This window comes from Pavona decussata, unplaced genomic scaffold (assembly GCF_977016875.1).
Source record: "Pavona decussata unplaced genomic scaffold, jaPavDecu1.1 SCAFFOLD_25, whole genome shotgun sequence".
Classification (NCBI taxonomy): Eukaryota; Metazoa; Cnidaria; class Anthozoa; order Scleractinia; family Agariciidae; genus Pavona; species Pavona decussata.
The window spans coordinates 3,171,983-3,197,977 of NW_028145448.1; the positions used below are offsets into that span (position 1 = coordinate 3,171,983).

Below are 25,995 nucleotides of genomic sequence, written 5' to 3' on the forward strand. Positions count from 1 at the left end.
GTTAAGTATTATTCATTTGTACATTTTTATTATACTTTATTTTCTAAAAAAAAAAGAAAAGAAAACAGGAACAGTGTTAATAAACAAATATTAAATAAATAGATAGAACCAAATTTATCGACCATCTTTTAAAGATGGTCAATAAATTTATTGTATAGCTTTTCTAGCAGTTGACCTTTATTTGAGGTATTTCATGGTATTCTACTCAAGAAAACAGACAAGCATAAACTCTGTAGTTTGATTCAAATGTTTGAATCTCTGGATGAAATCCAAAATTGCAACATTCAAATGAAAGCAATAAAGAGTTGTTTTTGATAAATTATTGTTTCCAGGTGGAAATGTTTCTAAATGTTTGTCGCACACTTAAAGCCCAATTCACACCAACAAAACATGTTTAATTAAACCAAAATGAAAATTGAACAGAAAGCTGAACCATTGGCTCTGACATAGGATTGAAGTAAACTTTAACTTGCTTTCATTTGTGCTAAATCTGTAGTCAACAAAAATCCAAAAGCAGCTTTTATGAAGGAAACAATTTTAAACTGTGTTCAACTAAACAGCTTTAAACATGTTTAAGCCTTGGTGTGAATGGGGCATTACATTGAACTTAAAGTCAGAGGTGGTATCTGGGTTACAGGCTTGTCTAACATCCATTGACTTCACCACCGCTGTTAGCTTCGTCCATTCAAGCTGGTTTACAAGTCATTTCTGTTTGGTTTGTGCTGAACCAATGACTCTGCTGAAGAGAAAAGTGGCTAGAGCCACCCAATGGCTGGCAAAATCCAAGTGGGACCACTTGCCTAGAGTATGCTTCATGCCATAACCCTAAGATGAAGATAAAAGAGTATGCATTCAAGAAATTTAAATGGAATTACGTTATGACTAGATACCAGATACTGTACTGTAAATATTTTCCATAATTCCACTGGATTTCTGGAAGGTCATATCATTGCAAATATTTCTAATAAAAAGTGGGACCAGTAGACAGAAAATTCTCTTTGTAATGTTTTTATTGTAAATAAGTCAACATTGCTGTAAAATTAAATACAGTGTACCGGTATGATATAATATTTTTGATTACATACATTGTACCCTTTTCATGGAAATAATAAAATTGCCTATATTTTGAACATTCTTTTTCGTTGGAATTTCGATCTGTAATTTTATCTGTCTGAAGGGACACCCTTTGGGGTATAGCCAATAAAGACTGATAACATTGCACTGATAACTTGTTTTATATTTGGCTTCTTTTGCCCTGTTCTCCCCACTTATCCTTCAGCTTGTTCTTGTATAAAATCTGACTGAAGACAATTTGTTTTTACAATATTATTGAAGGGCTTGGGGCATAATCAATGGATTAATCAATCAATCAATCAATTTATCAATCAATCAATCAATCAATCAATCAATCAATCAATTTATTAATGTCAAACCATGGGATGCGGTTGCCCTCTATATCTGAGCCAGAGAGTCATATACAAAATGCATGGCAATAAGTAAGAGCAACTTAACTTTAAAAAAAAACAATCAAAGAAACAAATTTAAGTAAATCTAACGCCTATGTCGCAAATGAAGGTTGGGTGCCCAGGAGCCAGGGGGCTGGTACCTCCAACCTAAACCCAGGTAGGTAGAAAACCTCATGAGCCTGCCCTGCCCAAAACCCAGCCCCAACCCTAGCACCCGTCACACTGAGACTAGAAATTCAGTGGAAAAATTATAAGTAAATAAGACACACAACTAACCCTAACCCTTACCCAACCCCAACCCAAACATTAACAAACTAACACAACCAGGAGGGAAGGGAGGGGAAAAAAGCCCTACAAAATGCAATAAACCAACCACGACATGAAAAATGCTGAGTAGAGTAATATTCCAAGCATGTGCAAAGGTGCACGCCTAAACCGCAAGAGAATACTGCTGACCATGCAACTGCCTGCAGACCCGAACCAGGCCCAAACAGTAATGCAACAACAAACGCCCAAATGCTAATGTGCCACCAGCGCTCAAACTATACGCCAATAAATGCTAACGCCACGTCATCATGAACTGGAACTAGTTTAAGGCTTAAGCAGGAGATTCGTTTCATATAAAAATATTTCTTAACAATTTTATTCCCCTGCAAGAGCCTCCATTCCAAGTCAGATCAGTTCAATACTGAGAATACAAATACGATCTGTTAGGCTGCTTTTCTTATTTTAATCATATTTGCCTGAATTTTTGACTATGTAGCTTTTGAATCCTTCCAAAAAATGTCACTGCAAGAATTTTTTCACCTGGTTTGCACTTCATTTCCAAGAAAAAACACCCACTCACCCCCCCCCCCCCCCCCACAAAAAAATATTTAATAACAATACAAAGCAAATTAACAGGATGCAAGAAAACAATAGTAACTTCTATTTACCCTTTCCTGTGTTTCTGTGTCACCACCAAACATGATTCCTAGATATGCCAGGTGAAATACTGAGAGAAAGCTAAAACCAAGGTTTGTAGCAATTACCCAAAAGTTGCCCTGGAAATAAGATAGATGAACTACAGGTTTGAAAACATGCACATATCATAAAATTCTAAGGATAAGAACTGGGTGTGTGTCAATTCAAAGGACTTTTTAGCAATAGACCTACACCTTTCAAAACCTCTATTTTCACTGGACCCTGGTAACCTGCAGCTGCATTGTTTTTTAGGGTCGGCAGCATTGTCGTGTTGTTCGGTGTTTTGTTCCCTCACAATATTGCAAACGGGGCAGGTCGCCCCCTTTTTAGAGGTTTGTTTTCAGAGGTGCTGATCATGGGAGGAAATTTTCTTTGAATATCGGTTGAGTGTGACAATAAAAAAAAAAAAGTTTATCCAGGAGAACATTTAATCAGGGGATGCTTGAATCTGAAGTTCAGATGGGGAGGGAAGGGGAGCTTGTGGTATATGTTTTCCTTTTTTAGGGTGGGGGGTGGGGTAGGGGAGCGGTAGGTGTGGGAACTTATTATTGGACTGGAGGCTACATTTGGAATTTTGTGGCTACGGTAACTTTTGTCAGGGCTCAAGAGGGAATTCACTATACCAAACCTTCATTCATTGGGTCAAGTAGATGTAAGTTAGATGCATGTTGCATTGCATAAGTGCCATAAGGAAACAGCCCCTCTTAAGCAGGCAGGTTAGAAATGTCCTCTTTTGTGAGTGGCTGGGGATATTTGTGTTTGGAATGGCTGGGGGTATGACTATTGCATATTGTTATAGGAGGTGTCCAACAGCAGAGCACAGCCCAGTCTGATCTGACTGTAGTAAGAAAAAAAACTCACCTCATTGTACTTGTGACCACATTCTGGCCTGCATTTTCTCGCCATTATACAGGCACAGAAAATTCTGCCTAACTTTTGACGAAACACTATTGAAATATAAACACAAATGTTTGGTGTCAGAAAAATGAAGAAAATGCAATTCCAGATCCATAATTTCTGGTGCAAACCGTAGAAAATGCTTCATTGGCACATTTTACATGTTGTGCTGAACACTGTTATCTTGTTTCACTTTCATGTTATCAACTGACTTCAAATAATTTCCAAGAAATATTCTGCACAGCCATCTCATTCTTAGAATTATTAACAGTAAAAAGACACCTTGACATTAAATTTAAATATTAAAAAAAAATTGTAAATTTGTATAGCGCATAACTCCATATTGAGGTGATCAAATGCACTTTACAGTACGGGGACACTCTCCAGATCAAATTGGAATTTGGATGATTTGTTGCAAGAAAATCACTTGTGATGGTAGACATGCAAGCACATAAATATATGGAAATCTAATATGCATATAATTGAACTGTTTGGAGCCTTAGACTGAATGTGAAAGCACTTGACACAGTATCTTTGGGAGGGACCCTAAGTTTTACAAGCCCCATGGTTTTTATTAGGTTCCCTGGCCACTTCTTTTCTATCTCTTGTACTTTAATCAGTGTAACTTTGTAATCATTGGTAACCATTGTAATCATGGTAATCATTGTATTTTATCAATCCTATACCTGCCAACTCTCACGCATTATGCGTGAGTCTCACGCCTGGGGACTAGAGACATCGATCTCATGCATCAAGGACAATTTCTCACGCCTGATTCACAAATCCGGACGAGTTGTTCTAAAAAAACTTCATTCCATTTCAGATTTGTTATGTATTATTTCTTTGCTCCTTACATGTATAACAATCGCAAAAGCTTTCAAATGTCTAAAATCCGTTTGAATCTTAAGTGTTCAAAGGTCGTCGGAATATTGTCGTCCATTTTCAGCAACGTTCGGAAGTCTTCGGAAAATAGTCAGAAATTTTCGGAAGTGGCTCGGACGTTTCCGGAAATCCCGGTCATGACGAGACAAAAATTTCACGCGTTTGACTCAGAAAAAGTTGGAAGGTATATAATCCTCGTAACTTAATTGTGTGTGGCAAATAAACTAAATAAAAAACTAAATAAAAGAAACAAATCTCTTTTTTTGGAGTATCATTTTATAATTACGTTGGCATTGCCTTTACGGCATTGCTAGCTGCAAATGAAGGGGCAGAAACTAATTAAAAGTAATGAGTACAGGCAGTGTTGGATACAAAGGAACTGTAAGGTGTAAGCTTTGAGCAGTAGGAGGTTCAGACTCCTCTGTATGACCACCACCTCGACAAGTTGAGTGGAACCTCTTGACTGTTTTCACTGCACCTTTCAAAAGTTCTATTTTCACAGGACCCTGATAACCTGCAGCTGCATTGTTTATTAGGGTTGGGAGCATTGTTCTGTTGTTTGTTCTCTTGTCCTCTCGACAAACCATGTAAGACGTTGGTGCAGGTCCTCGAGTGAGATTGCTGATATGGCATCATGTTAAAATAAAGAATGTGATGATGACAAGGATGGTGATGATGCAGAGTAGAGTGCTTAGACTTACCATGCTCAATATAGGCATAAGTTCCTATAGAAATCAATACTGCAGCAAGTTGAAAATTAATACCCTGAAAGAAAGCAAGGAAATAATGTTACTGCAGTTTTAGAAAAAAGTTAACATGGAAAATTAAGCACCAAAAACAAAACTGTTTGGCTTAAATCCATAAGCACCAGTTTCTAAAAAAACAGTCTATGGTGCTGCATTGGAAAAGAATGCTTGGTTTTAGAGTTGATGATGTAATTTGGCCACTGTAAAGAGATTCACTAGCCAAAGCTGTTGTTTAAGCCCTTCAACAGAGTGAATCCTACTGTCTCCAGCTTGTTGCCTGACATAGAACTACTGTATGCAACACAAAATCATTGCATAAAAGCTTCATGCACATAACAACAGTCTTGCTTTGTGAGTAAAATGACCCTACAGCCGTCAACATTCAATCAAGGGTATTCAGTTGTAACAGGTGTTATTGGCTATGACCCTTAGTTAATAATAATTACCTATACATTAATTATTATTCTCATTCTTGCAGCTTTATTGGTCAATTAATTAATCAATTAATAAACAGCAAATTATAGATATGAGAGAAAGAAATATGAAAAGAAAGACCAAAAAAGACCAAATTAGATATTAATATTAGAATAGCATAGTGTTATTATGTAAAAGGGTGAATTTATATTATTTTCAAATTATTGTTGCTTTTCAGTCCATTTGAATAAAACCATTTTATTTTATTAGGTATAACATGCTGCCATTTTCACAGCCAAGATTCAAAAAAGGATTCTTATTTAAACATTCTTCAATAAATACTTACATGTAGCAATGAGCTTAATGCAAATGTTAAAAATACGGCGACAAATCTTCCAAGTGGCTGAGCCTTTTTAAACACATCTGGCAACAGGTGAAACACAGTGTGAAAATAAAAATACACGAGTATCACATCAGGAACAGTATACAACTTGAGGATGGTTAATTAATTTTTTTATTTATTGAGCTTTGCCTTGAAATAGATACACAGAAGACATTCAGGCAGGGAAGCCACTACAGCAAGGGACAATAATTATTACAGTGGTCCCCTTACATTTTAAAATAATACATAAAACAAGGGGAACACATACATTAATTATCAAAAAAGACTAGAAACAACACGATGGCTGCCGCATCAAACTGCGAGTGGCGTTGCATTTAGGGCAGATAGTCCTCCACGATCTTATAATTATTGGTCCTGATCAAAATTAACGAGAGCATTATTGTAGTATTCCATCAGCATTCTTTTGAAAGATTGAAGTGGGACATCATTTCCGCATAAGTTATCAGGTAGTACATTCCAATTGTGACTACAGCGAATGAAAAAAGAGTGCTGATATGTTACTGTTCTGCATTTCTTATTAATAAGCAAGGATACCAGTGTTTTAATTTTATATTAGAAACATCACATCTACTCTGTTGGAAGCCACTGAAATACTTTCGTTGATATTGGGGCTTAATTTAAGATTAAATTAATGACATCAACAATGCAGTAGGTTTACAAATAAGGTTGGAAAATTGAAAAATATTTGAGAGAACTTTCTTTGAGGTATTCAGTGTCAGTGTTTTTCTTAAACAAATAATAAGTTCTGGGGCACACAAGCCAGAGTAAATCCCTTTGCCCAAACCCTGGCATTAACTCCCCTAAACAAAAGAGCTTTATACTCATTTCTGCAGGGGCTTAAAGACTTGTTTCAGGATAGGCCCAGGTGCCAGTAAACAGAAGATTATTCAATTTCCCAGTGTACAGTCAACTCTTGCCTTGTGGACACCTCGCTATTACGGACACCCCTCTAATATGGACAGCAGCTAAATCCCCGGCAAAAATAGATTACAGATGTTTGACTGAAATAAATTCCTGCTATTACGGACTCTTGCTATTAAGGACACTAACTTGGGGTCCCGAGGGAGTCTGCAAAAAAGGGAGTTGACTTTATTTGTAGGCTGAAATACTTACAATTTTTTAAAAATACATGCATTGGAATATTCCAGTGTACCACAACCTCAACCAGGGAATGAGGAAGCTCGATATGCTGTGGCCTTGCAACATCTGATCTCCTACAACCCACAAAGCAAATTTTGTTTTAAACTTACAAATTATAAAAGTATAGTTACGTTGTGATTTGGGAGATTGGGTCAACTCTTAATACTTATCATGATGATAAAATTAATATAATATAATTTCAGAGATAACTACCAGATTGTTACTTGTTTTCCTTCTTGATTAACTTCTGTTCCAATTCCACTTAATAAGCTGGTACATTCTGAAAGGAAGCTGACAAAGTAATGGCTGAACCTAAAAGAAAGGGCTGCCTGGTATGCCACTAACCACCTGATAGCAAAGTTATAAATTAATTATTAATATTAAGTAGTTGAGATTCAATAAACAATAATATAATAAGTACCCTTTTACAATAACTGTCCAAATTTCCGCGTGCTGATTGGCTCGTAGCTATTGTCTATAAGAGTACAGACAATAAAAATGACGTCAGATGTAACGCGCGCGCTTTCTCAACGGAAAAAATAGCCAATTCCGCTCGTACTTTTTCCATGTTATTGTAAAAAACAAATCAACGGCAGTTTTCTATGGTCTATACTCTTACAGACCATAAAATGACGCCATAAAATGTCCAAAACTTGGCAGTGAAACCACTCGCCTGCGGCTTGTGGTTCCACTTGAGTTTTGAACATTTTTGACGTCATTTTATGGTCTATAAGAGTATAGACCATAGAAAACTGCCGTCGATTTGTTAAGTAATTAGTAAGTCAGCCTTACTCAAATATGATGGTATAAATGAATGATGAATGAATGATAACCTTATTTATGTGTCAAAATACAAGTCAGACTAGCCAAAGGAAAAAAAAACCTTCTACTAATTGGGGACACAAAAGAAAATAATTGAATTAAAAGAAAGATTATAATAATATAATATTATAATAATAAAGATTATAATTATAATAATTCTTATTCATGAACTGGGTGTACAACGGGTCATCTAACTTTCTACAGGCATTTTCTTTTGGACTATATATTTCCAGAATAGGGAGATATGGAAAAGACGAATTTAAGAATGGTCTGGAAAGATGGTATTCAAAGACATGTTCTATTGGGGTCTACAGAATTTAGTTTTCCAAATCAACAGAATAGATTTTGTTCATTTCCATCCCAGCTGCAAATGAATGGAATAAAATTTATTCAGAATGAAAGGAATTGCATTTGTTTGGGGTTTTTTTGGTTTTATGGGAATTGGTGGAATAGCATTCTTTTTGGAACTGTTATTCCTAAAATGGTACAAGAATAGCCAGTCAGAATACTTCTAAAAGATTTTAAAAGTTGTCTTTAATTGATGAGAATATATATAATAGAGTATTTTTAAATGTGACCATGAATTTATTAATGGGTTAATGAAAAACACATGCCTACTTTAGCTTGGATACAGATTCTGAAGTGGCCTGAGATGAAGCTCTCTGTTAGGTCAGCCACGAAAGGATTTGGGCTAATCCGCAGCTTGCTTCGCTTGCCTCAAATCCTTTTGCAGCTAACCTACACTGTAACAGAGAACTTATTCACAGGCTAATCCTGAAGCAGCTAACAACTCACTTGAACGCATCATCATCGAATATCCAAGGGGCGATACAAGCTGAAATAATGAGGCAACAGTAGGAGAAAACACAGCTCCTTATTACTCCAATAAACCAAGAAATACTCTGAAATGCAAGGAAACAAATAAGAGACCTGCAGTTAATGGCAAATTATTCTTGAAGACTTTGTGAGACAGCAAAACTACAGGTGTTGCAAAGGCAAGAATTTGTTTGCCTTCAGTTGTAAATTAAAAAATTGAGACTCTGAGATAGCTAAATGCACAAATTGTGGTTTTATTAAATTTTACTAAATTTTTTCACATGCATGGTTTTTAAAAGATCATTCACCTTCCATCAAATAAACAAACCAGTACGTTTAGGGATGACAACTTGCCAGTACCCATTTCTACAGCTAAGTGAAAAGAAAATGATGTGGAACATTAAGCATCTTGTTTGATAAAATAAACAATGTCAGTCATTACGATAAATTTACATGTATCAGGGTGGTGGAAATTTATGAAGTCCTAAAATTAACTCAGGAGATTGCCTTGCACATATCTTTACAATTTGTTCTTACCTGCTGAAAGGCATTAAGTATCAGCTTCAATTATTTGTATCAAATTAGAAGATGTGATTTTGACTGGGTTTAAGGTAGCTGATATTAGCAAGCAATTCTGTTAAGCATCATGGTTTAACTACAAATTTGCACCAGAATTGCTTGGGCAGAGGTTTAAGATCGCAATGGACGGGGACCTTTGAAGGACATTAGTATCAGTTTCAATATTATTTTTACCAAATTAATAGTGATTTTTACTGGCTTATTAGTATTTGCAGCACTATAAAATTTTGAATAAACGAACCAGTATGCTCTGTAAGGAAACAAAAGAAGTTAAATTAGTAATCATAATAAAATATTTGTCCCTGAAGTGCTGCAGTTCAGCTGGAACCAAGGAGACCTATGGCCCTTAGGAACAAGTTGAACAATACAACAAGAACCTCTCCTTATTTTCTTACCAACTTTTTCCCCACAAGAATCTGGCAGTAGTCACTGTAAGTCATGAAGGGTCCAAATATTACAGAACTGACTGAAAGAGAGTAGCCAAAATACTCCAGAATATTTGGTCGTGATATCACATCCTTATCAACATCAAATGCCAGCGAAATTAACTTCATTACCAGTACCATCTGGGAACCTGAAAGTAAATAATAATAATAATAATAATAATAATAATAATAATAATAATAATAATAATAATAACTATTAAACATTATCAAGACTTCTGAATTTATGTCTTTTTTGGACTCTATTGTGCAGTTCAGAAAAAATCCATACCAACCCCAAGGAAGGCCATCGGACATTCCTAGGGGGAGGGGGATCTTAAAAGCCAAAGTTTTAGAAGCAAAGTATGAAGCTAAACTGGAATTTCCTGGGGGGACAGGGGGTGCAAAACAAAAAACCTTCCGTGGGGGGAGTATGGATATTTTCTGGAACTGCACATTAAGCCTTCCCCTTTCACTCAGTAAATAGTAAGTAAGAAAAACACATGATGAGAATTAGCAAATCATGTGCTGTAAGTGGACCTTCCTCTCTTAAATGAGTCCCTCCCACCCTTTCTGTTAAATTCTAAATGGTCCAACATTAATCACCTCTCATAGACTAGACAGAGATTTCATGGATGAAATAAAATGAACACTTCTGATCTATTCAGAACATTCATTTTTTCAAGACCTTTTAGAACTCATAATAAATGAACTTTACACACATGCTTTATTCACTTTTCTGTAGGTGTTACAAATACCCTCCGATCCAAAGAAAAGAACTATTAGTAATACAAAAGCATGCAGAACTGACAATGGCAACTATTAGACACAAGAAAATATAAATTTAATTTCCTTATTTATAATTTAACACATACCTCGAACCTGGTGCCAATTTTCTGGTGTAACAATGAAGAGTTCACTGTGAAAAAAAATAATACAAACACAATAAGTTGACGTTCACTGTCGATAAGGATGCCCAGCTTCATCCCCACCCCTCATCCCAGAGTAGCTTAGAATGGAATTGTAAAAGATGGAAGTGAATTTGCACCAGACTACCACGGATAGTTTGTTTGGAACAAAACTTGCCGGACATGATATGAGATGAGATTTCAAGACAGGTGTTATTTTTCCAGTCATGGGTATTTCTGTGTACCGAAGTGACACAACAGACCTTACCACCAGGAGAGGATTATAGTCATGACTGAAAACTGAGTTGTATTTAATGAGAAACTGCTGACAGTGATTGTTGCAACCACTGGATGCAAGTGGGTCTGGTTAGTTTTGGTCCAGTTTGAAGTGTACCAGGATGAAGTAAATAAAGTATGCATGTATGTATATATGTAAGTATCTCCCACCCTCCCCGAAAAACCAGATACTCAGGCTAATGGACGGGTGAGAGAGTATTTTCTGTAATGCATCGTAAGGGAATACTCATGAGTTTAAAGCAAGCTTAAAAAAGTATTAAGCAGGGAAGAGAAGAAAAGGAAAAGTGATGGGGGGGGGGGGACTCCCCCATATAAGCTATATGGGTATCTGCCACTATGAAGGGTAAGACAGTTTTTCAAGCAGTTTTAAGTCTAGGGTATATGTATAGAAATCAGAGAGGTATGGTTTAGAATAGGGTATCATTTTCCAGGAAACTGGTCACTTACTTGAAGAATTCAGTCTAGACCAGGTTTCCAGGAAAATGACACTTAAAAACACGTGTTTCCGTTGTTGTCGTACAACCTGAAGATTTTGTTTTGGCTGGGCTGTGACAGTGACCGAGTTTCTGGAAAATAGCGATTCTGCCGATAGGGTAAAGATTTTTGGTCTTTAGTCTAGTATAGGCTGTTGCAAAATGCAGCTGAACTTGGCCTGGTAAGGTTTTCAGAGTCTTAGCGACACATCCCCACCCCAAAATTTTTGGAGTAACCCCGCCTTCCCTGGGTGGAGACTAAAGGGGGGTTGTGATGATTCCAGTTGCCATTCCCCCGTGAGTACCTCACTGAGAATCATACACGCACCGTACCATACGATTAGAAAGGTTACAGATGTTAACGCCATCACCATTCCTCGCTTTCCATTCTTCACAAAAAGAATCGGATATCCCAAAGCGCACATGGTCAATGGGTAAACCATGTTCTTTTTCACGAACAACAATAGCGCTCCAATTCCACAGACGAACGAAACAAAGTGCACCAAAAGCCTTGGCAGTTTCAACAGCGAGATAACGCGCAATATTAAACACATGACGATGAGAGGTCCTACGAGATCAACAGTTTGGAAAGTTGTCGGCCCAACACAGGACTTGAACATGTAGAAAAAGCGGCCATATTTTGACATCTCTTCGTACTCTTTGTACAACGCCAGCTCATCGGGATCGTCGTAATACTCGATTAAGTCCTCATCGACAATATCTGGTAATTGTAGTTCTTCCATCTCCGCAATAGATGGAAATATCTTTAGGATTTCGCTAGTTGTCAAAGTCAAAAATTCCAAAGTTTCCGCCGCTGTCCCGCCGCTGCGAATTGTTTTTGAGACCACGGCATTGCTATGCAGCGGTAAGCGTTCGTCGTCCCCAGGGTCTTTCTAGTGTTGAAAAGCGCGTCCATTGGGCTCGTTGTACTTTTTCTACGGTGGCCCAAAAGTGTCACGGCAATTTCAATTTCATCACGGCAATTTCAACTTCGCTCACGGCAATTTCAACTTTGTCACGGCAGTTTCAATTTTACCACGGCAATTTCAACTTCGTTCACGGCAATTTCAACTTTGTCACGGCAATTTCAACTTTGTTCACGGCAATTTCAACTTCACCACGGCAATTTCAATTTCACCACGACAATTTCAATTTTGTCACGGCAATTTCAACTTCGTTCACGGCAATTTCAATTTCAATTTCACCACAGGGAGTCCACAAAAGTTGTGAAAAAGAAATAAATTGTTAAATTATTGACTTATACGTTGTTCGTTTCTTATGGTTTTCTATAGTGTCATTTGCATAAAATTTACGCGACAGCACTAATGTCGTGTATTGAGTTGTGCGCGAGCTGATCTACATCTGCTGACTTTACTATATAAATATTGACAAGGGAGGCCGCGAAACAATTTGAACATACTCAGCAAAATAGCTTTGAGCGTTCGACTTGTTCGCCTCTTTGCAACCAAATTCGTATTAAATGAAATCTTGATAATTTTGGAACACACTTACCTGTTAGAATCCCAAGAAAAAACAATTTTGAGCCAGCATTTGAGCTCCCTTTTCGTAGTTTTGCTCGGTGAAGTTTTTCGCAACAGCTGCGGCCAGTTACCTTGGCGCAGACGTCACAGATTTACGCGCCATCTCGAGCGAAATGTCGCCTCTCCCTACCTCGCAAAGATGTTTTTGCGCGACAGCCATGGACAGTCACCGCTCCCTGTTTAGTCACAAATTGAGCGGGGCCGGAAATAAATTTCAGCCGACTTGTCGCGCAAATCTAAATTTTGTAAATAAAACCAAAGTAGAATTTCAGTTCGCGCAATTTGTGACTAAACAGGGAGCGGTGACTGTCCATGGCTGTCGCGCAAAAACATCTTTGCGAGGTAGGGAGAGGCGACATTTCGCTCGAGATGGCGCGTAAATCTGTGACGTCTGTTGCGAAAAACTTCACCGAGCAAAACTACGAAAAGGGAGCTCAAATGCTGGCTCAAAATTGTTTTTTCTTGGGATTCTAACAGGTAAGTGTGTTCCAAAATTATCCAGATTTCATTTAATACGAATTTGGTTGCAAAGAGGCGAACAAGTCGAACGCTCAAAGCTATTTTGCTGAGTATGTTCAAATTGTTTCGCGGCCTCCCTTGTTATATAGTAAAGTCAGCAGATGTAGATCAGCTCGCGCACAACTCAGTACACGACATTAGTGCTGTCGCGTAAATTTTATGCAAATGACACTATAGAAAACCATAAGAAACGAACAGCGTAAGTCAATAATTTAACAATTTATTTCTTTTTCACAACTTTTGTGGACTCCCTGTGGTGAAATTGAAATTGAAATTGCCGTGAACGAAGTTGAAATTGCCGTGACAAAATTGAAATTGTCGTGGTGAAATTGAAATTGCCGTGGTGAAGTTGAAATTGCCGTGAACAAAGACAAAGTTGAAATTGCCGTGAACGAAGTTGAAATTGCCGTGACAAAGTTGAAATTGCCGTGGTGAAATTGAAATTGCCGTGATGAAATTGAAATTGCCGTGACACTTTTGGGCCACATTTTTCGGAGTTCTGTAAGAATTTGAATGGACAATCTTTAACTTACTTTTGTTGTTTACCTGGATATCGGCTACGGTTACGTACATAAAAGAGCCCACCGTCTATGTTAACGTTAGCTTTGTTTGTTCACACGACAATGGTCAAAGTGGTGAGTAGGAAAAAAGACGGAATACCAAAGACTTTCTAACCGAATTCTATAGATCAACTATTGACTGAGTTTTTTTTAAAAAGTTGCACCACAAGAAAGTCGTCATGGCTTGAAAGACAAGAAACTGAAGGAGAATATTCAGGGTCCGCGGAGCGGGTTTTGGAGTGGGGGGGGGGGGGGAGGCTAAGGCGAACGCGTTAGCGTGAGACAACTAGGGGGGGGGGGGGTCCGAGGCCATGCTCTCCCAGAAAAATTTAGACTTAAGTCTTCTGAAATGGCTAGAAATACATAAAAGACTGTCAACACTTATGTAAATTTTTAGTTGTATCAACTACAACATGTCTTATCCTTACATTGGACCACAACAACAGGCTGATGAGGCAGAAATTTTCGATTTGTTTTCTTGTGAAGACCCAGTTTAATTTCGTTGTCCATGTTTTCGTAAATCATATCAGTGCTTCTTTGTTCTGGGGGGTGCCAAAGCCCGCCCCCTCCGCGGTCCCTGATATTAAGAGTATAATAGTACCTCAGCTCCCCAAGATATACGCACCGTACCATACAATTTAAAAGGTCACAAAAGTTAATGCCATCACCATTCCTCGTTTTCCATTCTTCACAAAAAGAACTAGTTTCCCGAAGCTGCCGTTTTGTCCTGGGGGGGGGGGGGGGATACTCCCGAAATTTTTCGATAGGGGTGTGCCGCGAAGGTTCTCGAACCCTGACCCTATTTAAGGGTAAAGGAAGGGAAAACGGATACTCTTTTTAAGGACCGAACCCGAAAAATGACACCCTATTCAAGGGACCCAAACCACGGTTAATGTGCACGGATAAACACAAATCTCTATGAAAGTCACTTTTCTAATACTTCAGCGGACACTTCAGTTTTAAAAAGCCATTTCATTTTCGTAAAACGTGGCGCTTACAAGCTTCAATTTAACTGATACAATTTAGGTCATGTCTAAGGACCAATCCCGGTGGGGGGTACTCCTCGGAAATCTTGGTGGGGGTGTGCCGCCCGCGTCTTCAAATCCCGACCCTATTTCAGACCTAAACATGCCATTTTCCACACCCGTTTTCAGACCTGACCTCTAAAATTCATACCCGTTTTCAGACCTGATAATTATGCATCAGTGCCGAACGGAAGTTGACGCAAGGAGTAAAAGTAAGCTGGAATAACATAGTTTATCTATTTCAAGGTCTCGCTATCAGTTAGTTGTTCCAGTTACGTCCTGCGAAGAAAAATATGTTTGTAAGCTTTCGTAAATGTTCCCGGCCCCAAAAACCCGACCCGATTTCAGACCGTAATTGTCAAAATCTATACCCGTTTTCAGACCAAAACGGCCCAAAAACCATACCCTTTGGGGCGGCACATACCTATATACCTTATATAGGGGAGTACCCCCCCCCCCCGGGGACTAATCCAGGAACGCGTTGATAAATGAGGAAAAAATGATACCCTATTTAAGGACTAAGAACCTCAAATCTCGCGGCACATACCTATATAGCCCATATATGGGAGTACACCCCACCCCCGGGAGTTTTGTTAGACTCTTGTTAGGGGAGAAGAGTCCGCGTTATAGTTGAGTCCACGATCGAGACTGGATTACAGCGGCTAACGCAGTGGGGATTGTGCGCAAATGCACAATGCATCGTTATAAAAGATAATTTTTCGAGGTGTTCAAGACAACTTTGATGGCAAAAAATATCCTATTTTATCCCCATATTTTGCGTTAAACACTCCTCTAATATGGATCAAGTAGCAAATATTTGAGTAGGGACACGTAAGGCCAGCCGTTTTGGTTTTCTTCACGATGTGTGACGGTTTTAATCACGGCGCCCTTCAAATCGCCGTGGCACAGATATGCCAGTCCATGGGATGGGACGCTCTTCAAAAGTCAACACACGACCTCCTCACCGACGTTCTACAAAAATATCTCGAAGAGATAGCGAAGTCAGCCCATGGATACTGCCAACTATGTAAGGTTCAGCTCACTTCTCGCTTATTATTTAGTTGTTATTTGATGGAAATATAGGGCCGCTTTATGATTTAATATTTGCATCTCATTAAGCGTAAATGACGACTTGTTGGCTGAGCTGCACCGGTGAAACTTGCAGATAGGCCTTATCACGGTTTTCGACGCCATTTTGAGGAATTGGAGGGATGTAGCTGTGCTAGAAAGCGTCCAGTCGTGTTTTGAATTTTCCATACATTTGTCTGTATAGCGAACCAGCCGTGAACTGCTACTAAAAATAGTTCGCGGGAAAAAATACAGACAAATGTATGGAAAGTTCAAAACACGACTGGACACTTTCTGGCACAGCTGCATCCCTCCACATTTTTTTCTTAAAATCCTTTTACTAGTGCTAAAAGTTTCCAATTCATGAGTTTTTCAGAAGCGATGTTTTATGAAAATAATATTATTTGACAATGGATTTCCATAAAAACACTGTTATTTCAGATGTGTTTGCCTACTTGTCAGAATGGTGTCGAAAACCGTGATAAGGCCTATTATGATGTTAAAAGATACAGTGATCTTGACTGGACGGAATGTCTGACATTAGTAGTTTTGCCTGGCATGTTGTGTGCAGCTTTCTTCAAATTTTCACCTGATAAGCTCAAGCCATTCATTTGAAGTGAATTGAATGCAGCATAAATGCATGTCAAAATTACACATACAACCTTTTGTTGACTTACATTGAGTAGCCTCCCTCGCAGATGCTCTTTTGGCTCGTCACATGATCTTTTGCAGGAAAGATTGAATGATGAGCCAAAAGAGCATCTGCGAGGGAGGCTAGCATTGAGCGAAAACAGTAAAAAAAGCTTGTCAGGCTTGCATGGTAATTTAAGTGGAAGCAGGAAAATTTTACGTGGCCTAGTGGAGTTAAAATGTCAATGTTTATAGTACAAGGAGTTTGTCTCACAGCATCTTAAGGGTTCTTACAATGTTGACCTATGTAGCAGGTGTAGTTTGGGGGATGGGGAGGGTGAAAAGTAGGAGAAAATGGGAGACTACTATTCTCGCCCGGTTGCACCCTCAAACTATACAGGCTACAGAGATAGTAACAACTGAAATACTTACTTCTATGTCAACAGACTCTCGAACGGAACCTAACCTTGATGACCTGAACCAAGCCTTTCAAGATGTTGGTGTATGTCTGCATGAGTTGGAAGACTTTGTGAGCCAGGTAGACCAAGTTCCATTTATTCACCAGTTGCCACGGTTCCCCAAGCCTAAACCTTGTGTCCTCCATCATCCATGTAATGGGGAGATTGCAGAGAGACTGGAGCAGTACTTTGACTACCTGCCTCCGCTCATCTCTAAGCTTCTTCAAAATGAAGGTATACCTGCCAACCTTTTGTGCAGCCAATGTTTGGGATTTCTAAGCAGTGTCCAAAAATATAAAACTCACGGGTCTGATTAAGCATTGTATAGTTCCAGGAAATATCCACACTCCCCCCATGAAAGGTTTTTTGTTTTGCACCCCCTGTCCCCCAGGAAATTCCAGTTTAGCTTCATACTTTGCGGCTAAAATTTTGACTTTTAATACCCCCCTCCCCTAGGAATTTCCAATGACCTTCCATGGGGTGGGTATGGATTTTTTCTGGAACTGCACATTATCTATTGCTTAATGTCTTTGTTTCAATCCTTGTCAGTCATTTTCTTGACTCTCATTTGTAACTTCCTGTGAAATAGATATCATATGTATGCACCAGGATGAGGTTTTGAACCCAAAGGCATGAGACAGTTTACAATAATAATCGGAGTTGGCAGGGTGCTGGTACAGTTTCCTCTCACCCTCTTAGGTAGATGGTATTAAATTATTTTGTTTTAAGTGGCTTATTGTGAAGTTCACGTACTGTGCATTTACACCCTTGAACAGTAATGAAAATAGACTCAGGTATGGCAATTTTTACCATATGATCATTTTTTTTTTACTGAAGAGCCTGAAGTTTTGGAAAAATGGAAATTCAAATACAGACCTTTGTTCATGTCATATTAATTTTTCTTAAACACTTTTTTGACCTTTTTCCTTAGATGAAGAGAAAACAGCAGCAGAAGATGTTGACTCTGTCGACGCAGGAAAAGAACAAGGAACCACAGAAGGATTTGTGAGAAATGAAATCAAGACGGTTGCTGAGGAAACGTCCAATACACATGTGGCTGTCAAAAGACCCCTTGAAAACCCCCCCGTCTTGGAAAATGAAGCAAAGAAACGCAGAGTGGAACTTCCCTTTTTGCAAAAAGGGAATAGGGGAAATGAAATGGACATTCTGGATGCATTGCAAGGGAATTTATCTTCACCTTCACCAACCCCATCACCTGACATTTGGAGCACTGCTAAAACATTTGAGATCCCGCCGACATCACGGGTAACTCATGCTATACCAGCCCATTCTGCTGAAAAAGCAGGGCCTTCAAAATCTACTGCAAAAACAGAGCCGAAAAAGCAAGTTGCTACCGAGAAACCACCCAGTAAACAACCAGTTGTGAAACCTAAATCAAGCCCTGGAAAAAAAGCCAAGGCTCCCAAAAATACATCAAGTCCTGTGTCAAAGTCAGCTTCACCAAAAGTTTCTACACATACAGAGGTAACTAAGGAGAACTCTCCATCCCTCATGAAGTCACCTGTGGCAAACAAGAAGAAATCAGCTACTACTCCAAAAAAGGAAACAAAAACAAAACAAACTCCAAAGAAAGACAAAAAGCCAGTTGCAAACGCTAAGAAACCTGTCATAAAATCCCCTCCTAAGAGCACAGCAGCTGCGTCAGCCAAAGAAAATATAATTGTCAAAGAAAGCATGCCAAAACTGATTATAAAACCTATTAAAGAGGAAGTCAGTAAAGAACCACAGTTCTCAGTTTCGGAATTTTTGCCTCCAGATGAGGTAGAAAAACAAGAGAACATTCCAGAAAAGAAGTCGAAAGTTAAGGATGGTGCGTCAAAGAAACAGAAACCTAAAAAGAAGAAAGAAGGAGTTATTCCTTTATTCAAAGTGGAATCTAATGAAAAGAGTGCACCGTCCACCAGTGAAGGACTGAAGTTTTCCATGGCAGACTTTGTAGTCACACCTCCTGTAGGTATGACAGCAGAAGGAATGTCAGCAGACCCAACATTAGAACACAAAAAGAAGAAGAAGAAACGAAAGGAAAAGGACAAAGACAAGGAAAAGAAAAAAGATAAAAACAAAAAGGTACAGACTGCATGGTAACAGAATCAGTAGCAAATGGCACTGGCCAACCCATGAATGATAATAATAAATTTAATAATAATTATTTACCAGTAATAACCAAAGATTTGAGAGTGCATTTGATGATCTCAATCCTAGACTCTCTCTCCTTTGCCAAGTTGGTGATGATGTCATCCATCCCTGCAAAATCTGTTGGGGGCAGGGGGGGGGGGGGGGAGGCAGATACAAATCTCAAGAGCCATTCATCCATGGATTCATTCAACATTGTCCCACACAATCTCGACTCCAATCTGTATTAGGAGTGCATTCTTTTACGTTAAACAAGAGCACTTATTTTATGAAGCTTTTCAGAAGCGCTTCACATGTAAGAGGTAATGCATGTTTTGGAAATTTATCACATGCGATAAATATACAAATAACTAAAGCTGCTCAACTATTGACTGTTTAGGAAAAAGCAGAAATCAGTGAACTCCCACAGGTTGTGGGAATTGCTCAAGTTAAAGGAAGTATGCAAGTACTTTTTGGTCAAAAATACACATGGCCCTATTTCATACATGATATATCCAGTCTGCAAGTGAAAACAGAACTTATTTGGAGAAATTTACTTTGAAAGGGCAAAATCGATCTACATTTACAACCCTCTTGTAGTAAGTCCTTCAAGAGTTAACTGTGTTTTGATTGCCTGTTACCCTTGAGCAATAACAATAACTATTATTTACAGTTATTCCACAAGCGCATGTTGGATATGACATATTAGATAGCCAATGAGATGTGCCAAGTTAGCTATAATCAGCTATATACAACAAGCTTGAGTGGAATAATAAATTTATTTTATAGAAAACAATCAAGAAATATTGCCAGATCTTGCTGATTTCGCTTTGCAAGAACAACCAGAAAACAATTTAATGGTCGCTATTTCTTGGGCATGGCATAATGGCTATTGTTATATACCTAGACTTTCACACAACAAAAGGAGCACTGTGATTGGTTGATTCTTGGTCATGTGCCCCTGATCATATAAATGTATCCCGACCGGGATACAATTCCTTAGTTGTTTGTTTGTTTTGCTGTGATTGTTGAAGGGAAAATCTTAATATAATTATAACGTAGCACTTAATGTATGGTCCCTCGGGAAACTAGTTAGTTTTGTTTTCCCTCGAGTCCTGATCAGGACTCTCGGGAAAACAAAACTAACTGTTTCCCTTGGGACCATACATTAAGTGTATAACATACCATGTGGCCGCTAAGCCAATCAAATCCCTGGAATTGCATTTCATGTATACAATGATCCAGTTTTTAAGAATTCTCATTATCCATAGATTGTAGAAAATTGTTTTTCTTCGTCATGTTGCAGTTGAAGACAGATCATCCTGAACCATTCGAGACTGCATCATTTTCTCCGCCCCCTATTCCTCGCATCACAGTAAAATTGGAGGCTCCATCCCAATCAACTTCTTTAACAAACAAAGCAGCAAGCAAGACAGAACCTTTACCAGTGTAAGTAGTCCTTTACCAGAGGAAATAATTTAGTGTGTACCATTGCCACTTGAAAAAGTTCTCGCATTTGGTTGGCCAGATCAAACAGGAGCTGTCAGATCACAGTGGTTGTCAGAAAGATGCCATTATCATGGAAAGTTTGTTAAAAGGCCAATGTATATAATAGATATGTGCAGTTGTGACCTTTTTTTTTCCAAGCAGTTAAGTCTGGGATATAATCAGAGAGTATTATTAAATTTCTGAGAAATGTCTTCATACGTAAAACGCAGTTGTTTAATTGATTTTTTTTTAAATTTTAATGCAAAGTACAAACATTTACAGCATTTTATAATATACAATCAACCAATACTATCAACAATACATTGTTTATTTACGAATAATAATGCAGTTTCTTAGTATCTGGCTAGGTTGCAAGATATGTTTTATTTTATTTTTCTATTCTAGTTTTGACAGTAAATGATTGAACTACATATACAGTAGTTGTTTAATTGACGAAGTTTCCCTCCTTTCATTGCATACATGTAAATCAGGAGTTTCATTCTGTCAACAGGGCATTTGGAACAGTTAGTAAGCAACAGGTTGGCAGTTCCAGCCCAGCAACTCCAAAGCCATCAGTCAAACAAGAGCCAAGTGTCCCCCCTCCCATACCCAAACTAACTCTCAAAAGTGAAGCACTGGAAAGAACAGTTGTGTCACAGACCCTTTCAACAACTGTGGAATATGTGAGTAAATCCTAGAACAAATTGTATATTTTTATTGCTGTTCATTGTCATGGAAAAGGAATCAACTGGTGTCAATACCTTTGGTAACTTTTACATATCGTAAGTGAGGCCAATCAAGAATGAGAATTTATGAAAGCTATGGTATCTTGAAAGTGTTCAAGCCTTGCTGATTCTAATGAAGAGACATGTAGAGACATGGTGTGTACATTTAAGATTCTGGCCTGCTTATGTTTACCTGTGTTATCTCTACAAGGCTTCCTACTGTGCATTGTAGTCATCCAGTATAATTAGATGTGCCCCAGAGGGTTAGAGTAAGAGAGTTTATAGTATTGTGAGACTGTTCAATCCCTGTAGGTTCTTATCAATATAACCATTGAAGCAGCTAAAAAGGTTGCAATAGCACACACTAGAGTCTCTGTGAAAGCATATGAGATTCAGGCCTTATCTTGTGCCTGTGTTTAACTGTACAAGGCTTCCTAGTTTCCCTGGTAGTCATGCACTCTTGTGTGTGTCCTGTAGGGTTACAGTAAGGAATACTACTGTCCAGTGTGTAGTGATCCTGACGATGGCAGTTTTATGATCGGCTGTGATGGCTGCGATGAATGGTTTCATGGGTAAGTGAATTTCCCCTCTAATTATATAAACACCAATGAAATACCAGGTGAGCTTTCGTGCGAAAACATGATTTCTTCACACAGAAAATAGCATGTTGTCTTCACACGTGAAAAGGTCACTGTTGCTGTGGTTACATAATAAATAGCACTTTTTGCAATGATCTGGTATTTCATTGGTGTCCATATAAAAAAAACAGAACATTACATGGCCACTTAGAGATACGAAATTTCTCTTCTCATGCTGAAAAATATCACTTGTGAAACATTGTTCAGCACTCAACGGGAAATTTCATATCTCCCCGTGGTCATGTGTAATATCCTCTATTTCTGCATTAACAGAACAAATGGTTTGTACGTAATTTTTATATCAGCGTAGGGTGGTGTGCAATTTGTAGGGTTCTTGTTAAGATTTGTGAATGGAGGTAATAAATTTGCAATAGCAAGTGGATGCAATCTTGTGAATTTCTCCCAGGGAATGATGGGAGCAAGTTGGTGGTGGGAAGGATGGAACCATTACATGGCGGAGCTTGAAGTCTGTGTTGTTTTTGACAAAAGAGAATGTTCAAACCAAGAGTGATTTCTTTACAGGCAATGGATTTTCAACGTGTCATTATCTGCTGGATGTTTTATGGAGAGGAAATTCCCAAAACAAGGACAAGTTTTTTTCAAACTACGGTGAATTTTGAAAGCAGTTTCAATAATTTCGGAAATTTTGAATCTTTTTACGGTGGCCAGTTTACCTTTAGTTATCAACTCTGTTGATAAACCAAACATTCGTTTGCACTCCCTACCGACAAAGCACCACAGTTTCTTTAAAAAGTTACTTCCTTTTCCATTTATCTCCTCCACGAGAATTTTTTTTTTTTTTGGTATCAATGTGTTCATTTGTTTTCGCAGGAGATGTGTCGGAATAATGGATGATCCTGGTAATGTTGATTGGTTTTGTTCCTCGTGCCTTGCTAAAAAAGATAAAGATAGCAAAGACAAGCAAAAGAAGAAGAAAAAGAAGAAAAGCAAGGAGAAGGAAAAGTAGAATTAAAAAAAAAATTATAGGAAAAACTGGAAGTACAACAGTTGAACCTGCCATGCATTGGTCACAGATGGAAGATGTTTGTTTATGGGAAATAGAGTAGTATATATACAATCTTGAACTCTCAGTATTGTGGACTGAACACTGAGTGGTCTTCTTCTTTGCCATTTAGGTACCTGAGTATGAATTGAAATCTAGTTGACGCACTTTATATAATCACTTCTCAAACTCATTAATAATAGATGAAGAGAAAACAATGGAAATCACCACCATGAAGGAGGTTTAGAAATTAAGGACGGTGCCTACTAATACAGAGTATTTTTGCACAGTTTATGACTATGCGGGGAAAGCAGTTCTTAGTATGGGCTACTGGAATCAAAAAAAGAAATAGCGGTAGCGGGGTATTTTTAAGAGATAATTAAGCAACAATTATTCTAAAAAGCAGTAAAATACAAAGCAATGTATGAGGTTTTTTGTTTGTTTGTTTGTTTTGTTTTTTTCCAAAATTAAAGCTTTATTTTCTCTGAAAAATGCATGGTTCCCCCTAATTTTCTTTATGGGTACCAAATCCACTTGCTAAATTTTACTTCTCCGCATAGTTTTATACCGTGCGAAAATATCCCTGTATTAGTAGGCACCACCCATAGGAAACTCGGGTATCACGAGATGCGCAGAACGTATGCGCAGTAAGAAAAGTAGGTACCGTCCTTAATGTAATAAAATTTGGGGAATTTTTGCTTTGCATAAATTCTCTAATGTCAATGGTTTGAGAGGCTACATCAAACACTCAAAAGAGTGTTTCATCTGATATCTAAACTCCTCGAAGTTCGCTGAAAATAAAACTCGGCTGCCGCTCATTTCTTTTCAAACCACTTCCTCGGTGTTTGGAAATCGAATGAAACACTCTTACTCCTGTTTGATATAATATTATTTCTCTCACCAATCTTGTTTGTAGAGTTTCCTTATTTGCTGGTGAAGCCAGGTTTTCACTAGGGACACAAGCACAAGTGCAAGCATAAGAATACTTATTTCACCGTGAAAACGGCCTCGAGGCAAGCATAAGCACAAGCGCAAACATAAGCGCAAATTTTTCCTTTTTCTTGTGTTTGTGCTTGCATAAAGCTCTTATGCATGCGGTTGTGCTTGCGTCGCTAGTGAAAACCAGGCTTTAGCAGCAAGAAACAGCGACAGCTTCTGGGATGTAACTAATTTGAAATTTGGAAGTCATGTTCGTACTCATACTCTAATTATTTGACAAGCTGGACTACCAAATTTTGGTTTTCATGGAACACCTCTCTATAAATGTTGGGTGAAAACCAAGCGGCGCTTGTGCAGAGTTTTAATTTATCCCTGTTATGTTTGCTTTGAATTGAGTCCGATTTTATTGTAAATACTGAAGAAAGGCGTCCGCATTGGTGTACCTCCAAGGAGGAATTCAGCAAGTTGCTTTACCAACAAGGGCTTGACCTAGTCACATAACTGTCTGAATAAAAATTATGTTTTAATATTAGCTCCAAGATTTATTTTTACTGAATTGCATGATGTTTCTTAGCTGTACCTTCCCTGTATGTTGCTGATCGAGTTGTAAATGAAAGGCCCGATCCAAAAGGAACGTAAGTGCTAATATGGCCTTGGCGTCCAAATTTCTCTGAATTCAGTCTAATTTACCATCCACACAGACTGGTTCTTGTGTCAGAAGCATTGCGCATGTTCCATGTTTATTTAGACTGTTCACAGTCCCCCTATTTTTCCGTGGGATTCTCGAGACCGGTACGCTTCAATGGAGCTGCCGCCATCTTGGTTTGTAAAAGCGAGCGCGAGTTGGGAGGCGGCGGGAAAAATTTTCGCTTCCCCTCCCTCACTATACTAACACCCACTCCCGTTCCCCTCGGTAGTTTAAACGCTCTGGTCGCTTTTACAAATCAAGATGGCGGCGGTTCCATCGAAGCGTACCGGTCTCGAGAATCCCACGGAAAAATAAGGGGACTGTGAACCGTCTAATGTTTATTATATTTTTGTGATTCGAGGGCTCGAATTCGCCCAACAAGCATTTGACTTTAGCCTAATTAAACTGAACCCACTGTTAAGGGTCACAGTATAACTTGTGTTTAGCGATAAACATAGAAGAAAAGAAATCAATTCAAACATTACGTGACATTCCGTTCAGTGTTTAGGCAACCAAGTTTGAAACGCGGAGATCCCCGGCCCCCTCCCTCGATAATAGCCGCCAACCCCTAAAATTATCCCCCAAAAGTCGTTTGAACTCACATTTCGACATTCCCGAACCAACTGAGATCAGGGTACGAGATTAGTTGGGCCCATAATTAGGTTTGGGGAAATATATTTTTTCAAATTTGCCTGTGGCGCCCCTTTTTCAATTCGACAGGCTAGGTTACGTTGCGAGTGACTATTTTTGGGCAGAACCGTTTATTGCCAAGCTTGAGCCTTTCTCTATTTCTAAAAACTTTAAGGACGATGCTTGCTACAATAGCGAAGTATTTTTGGGCAGTTTCTCACTATGCGGGAAAAACAGATCTTAGTAGCGCTATTGAAATCAAAAAAGAAAATTGGGGGTAACCACGCATTTTTTAGAGATAACTAAGCAAAAAATATTCTAAAAAGCAGCAAAATACAAAGCAATGTATGGCGCTTTTTTCCAAATTGAAGCTTTATTATCTCTGAAAAATGCATGGTTACCCACGATTTTCACTTGCTAAGTTCTGCTTTCTCTGCATAGTTTTAAAGCGCGCAAAAATATCCCTGTATTAGTAGGCACCACCCATAGGAAAGCCGAGTATCTCGAGATGTGCAGAACGTATGCGCCGTAACAATAGTAGGCACCGTCCTTAAAGGGACCTCCAGTCTGACAAAAAAAACTTTGACGTTGAATTGTTGAAAATGTCTAAATTCTAAATTTAAGTTTGAAAAAGTAGAAGTAACATTCAAGTGTGCTAAAAATTAGATAAGATTATCGTCTATTTTCGCTTTAAAATTTCCCGCAGGGCCACCTTTTTGGAT

General features: G+C 38.5%; 2 protein-coding genes across 2 annotated transcripts; one reads left to right on the plus strand and one right to left on the minus strand.

Annotated features, from left to right (window-relative positions):
- Positions 1 to 130: 130 nt before the first annotated feature.
- LOC146485823 (protein-serine O-palmitoleoyltransferase porcupine-like) lies at positions 131 to 12,091 on the minus strand. Its single transcript, XM_085103166.1, has 11 exons — positions 11,562 to 12,091; positions 10,426 to 10,469; positions 9,524 to 9,702; positions 8,529 to 8,635; positions 7,125 to 7,259; positions 6,885 to 6,985; positions 5,715 to 5,791; positions 4,910 to 4,973; positions 3,291 to 3,376; positions 2,402 to 2,509; positions 131 to 825 (listed from the first exon to the last, which is right to left on the minus strand). Exons 1-11 carry the CDS (start codon positions 11,969 to 11,971, stop codon positions 703 to 705), a joined length of 1,434 nt encoding a protein of 477 aa, XP_084959292.1. The 5' UTR covers positions 11,972 to 12,091; the 3' UTR covers positions 131 to 702.
- Positions 12,092 to 15,417: 3,326 nt separating this feature from the next.
- On the plus strand, positions 15,418 to 24,487 carry LOC146485824 (uncharacterized). The gene is made up of 7 exons (XM_085103167.1): positions 15,418 to 15,900; positions 17,018 to 17,263; positions 17,961 to 19,117; positions 20,469 to 20,611; positions 21,162 to 21,333; positions 21,853 to 21,947; positions 22,845 to 24,487. Exons 1-7 carry the CDS (start codon positions 15,735 to 15,737, stop codon positions 22,978 to 22,980), a joined length of 2,115 nt encoding a protein of 704 aa, XP_084959293.1. The 5' UTR covers positions 15,418 to 15,734; the 3' UTR covers positions 22,981 to 24,487.
- Positions 24,488 to 25,995: the final 1,508 nt, after the last annotated feature.

Bases quoted from the DNA above. Each gene is read 5' to 3' on its own strand.
- LOC146485824 (XM_085103167.1), top strand. From the start codon at position 15,735: ATGTGTGACGGTTTTAATCACGGCGCCCTTCAAATCGCCGTGGCACAG. The intron at 15,901-17,017 runs GTAAGGTTCAGC...CTATGTCAACAG, and splicing joins CCATGGATACTGCCAACTAT to ACTCTCGAACGGAACCTAAC. The intron at 21,334-21,852 runs GTGAGTAAATCC...TGTGTCCTGTAG, and splicing joins TTTCAACAACTGTGGAATAT to GGTTACAGTAAGGAATACTA.
- LOC146485823 (XM_085103166.1), bottom strand. From the start codon at position 11,971: ATGGAAGAACTACAATTACCAGATATTGTCGATGAGGACTTAATCGAG. The intron at 6,986-7,124 runs GTAGTTATCTCT...TGTGGGTTGTAG, and splicing joins GGAAAACAAGTAACAATCTG to GAGATCAGATGTTGCAAGGC. The intron at 826-2,401 runs GTAAATAGAAGT...TCTTCATCTTAG, and splicing joins ACACAGAAACACAGGAAAGG to GGTTATGGCATGAAGCATAC.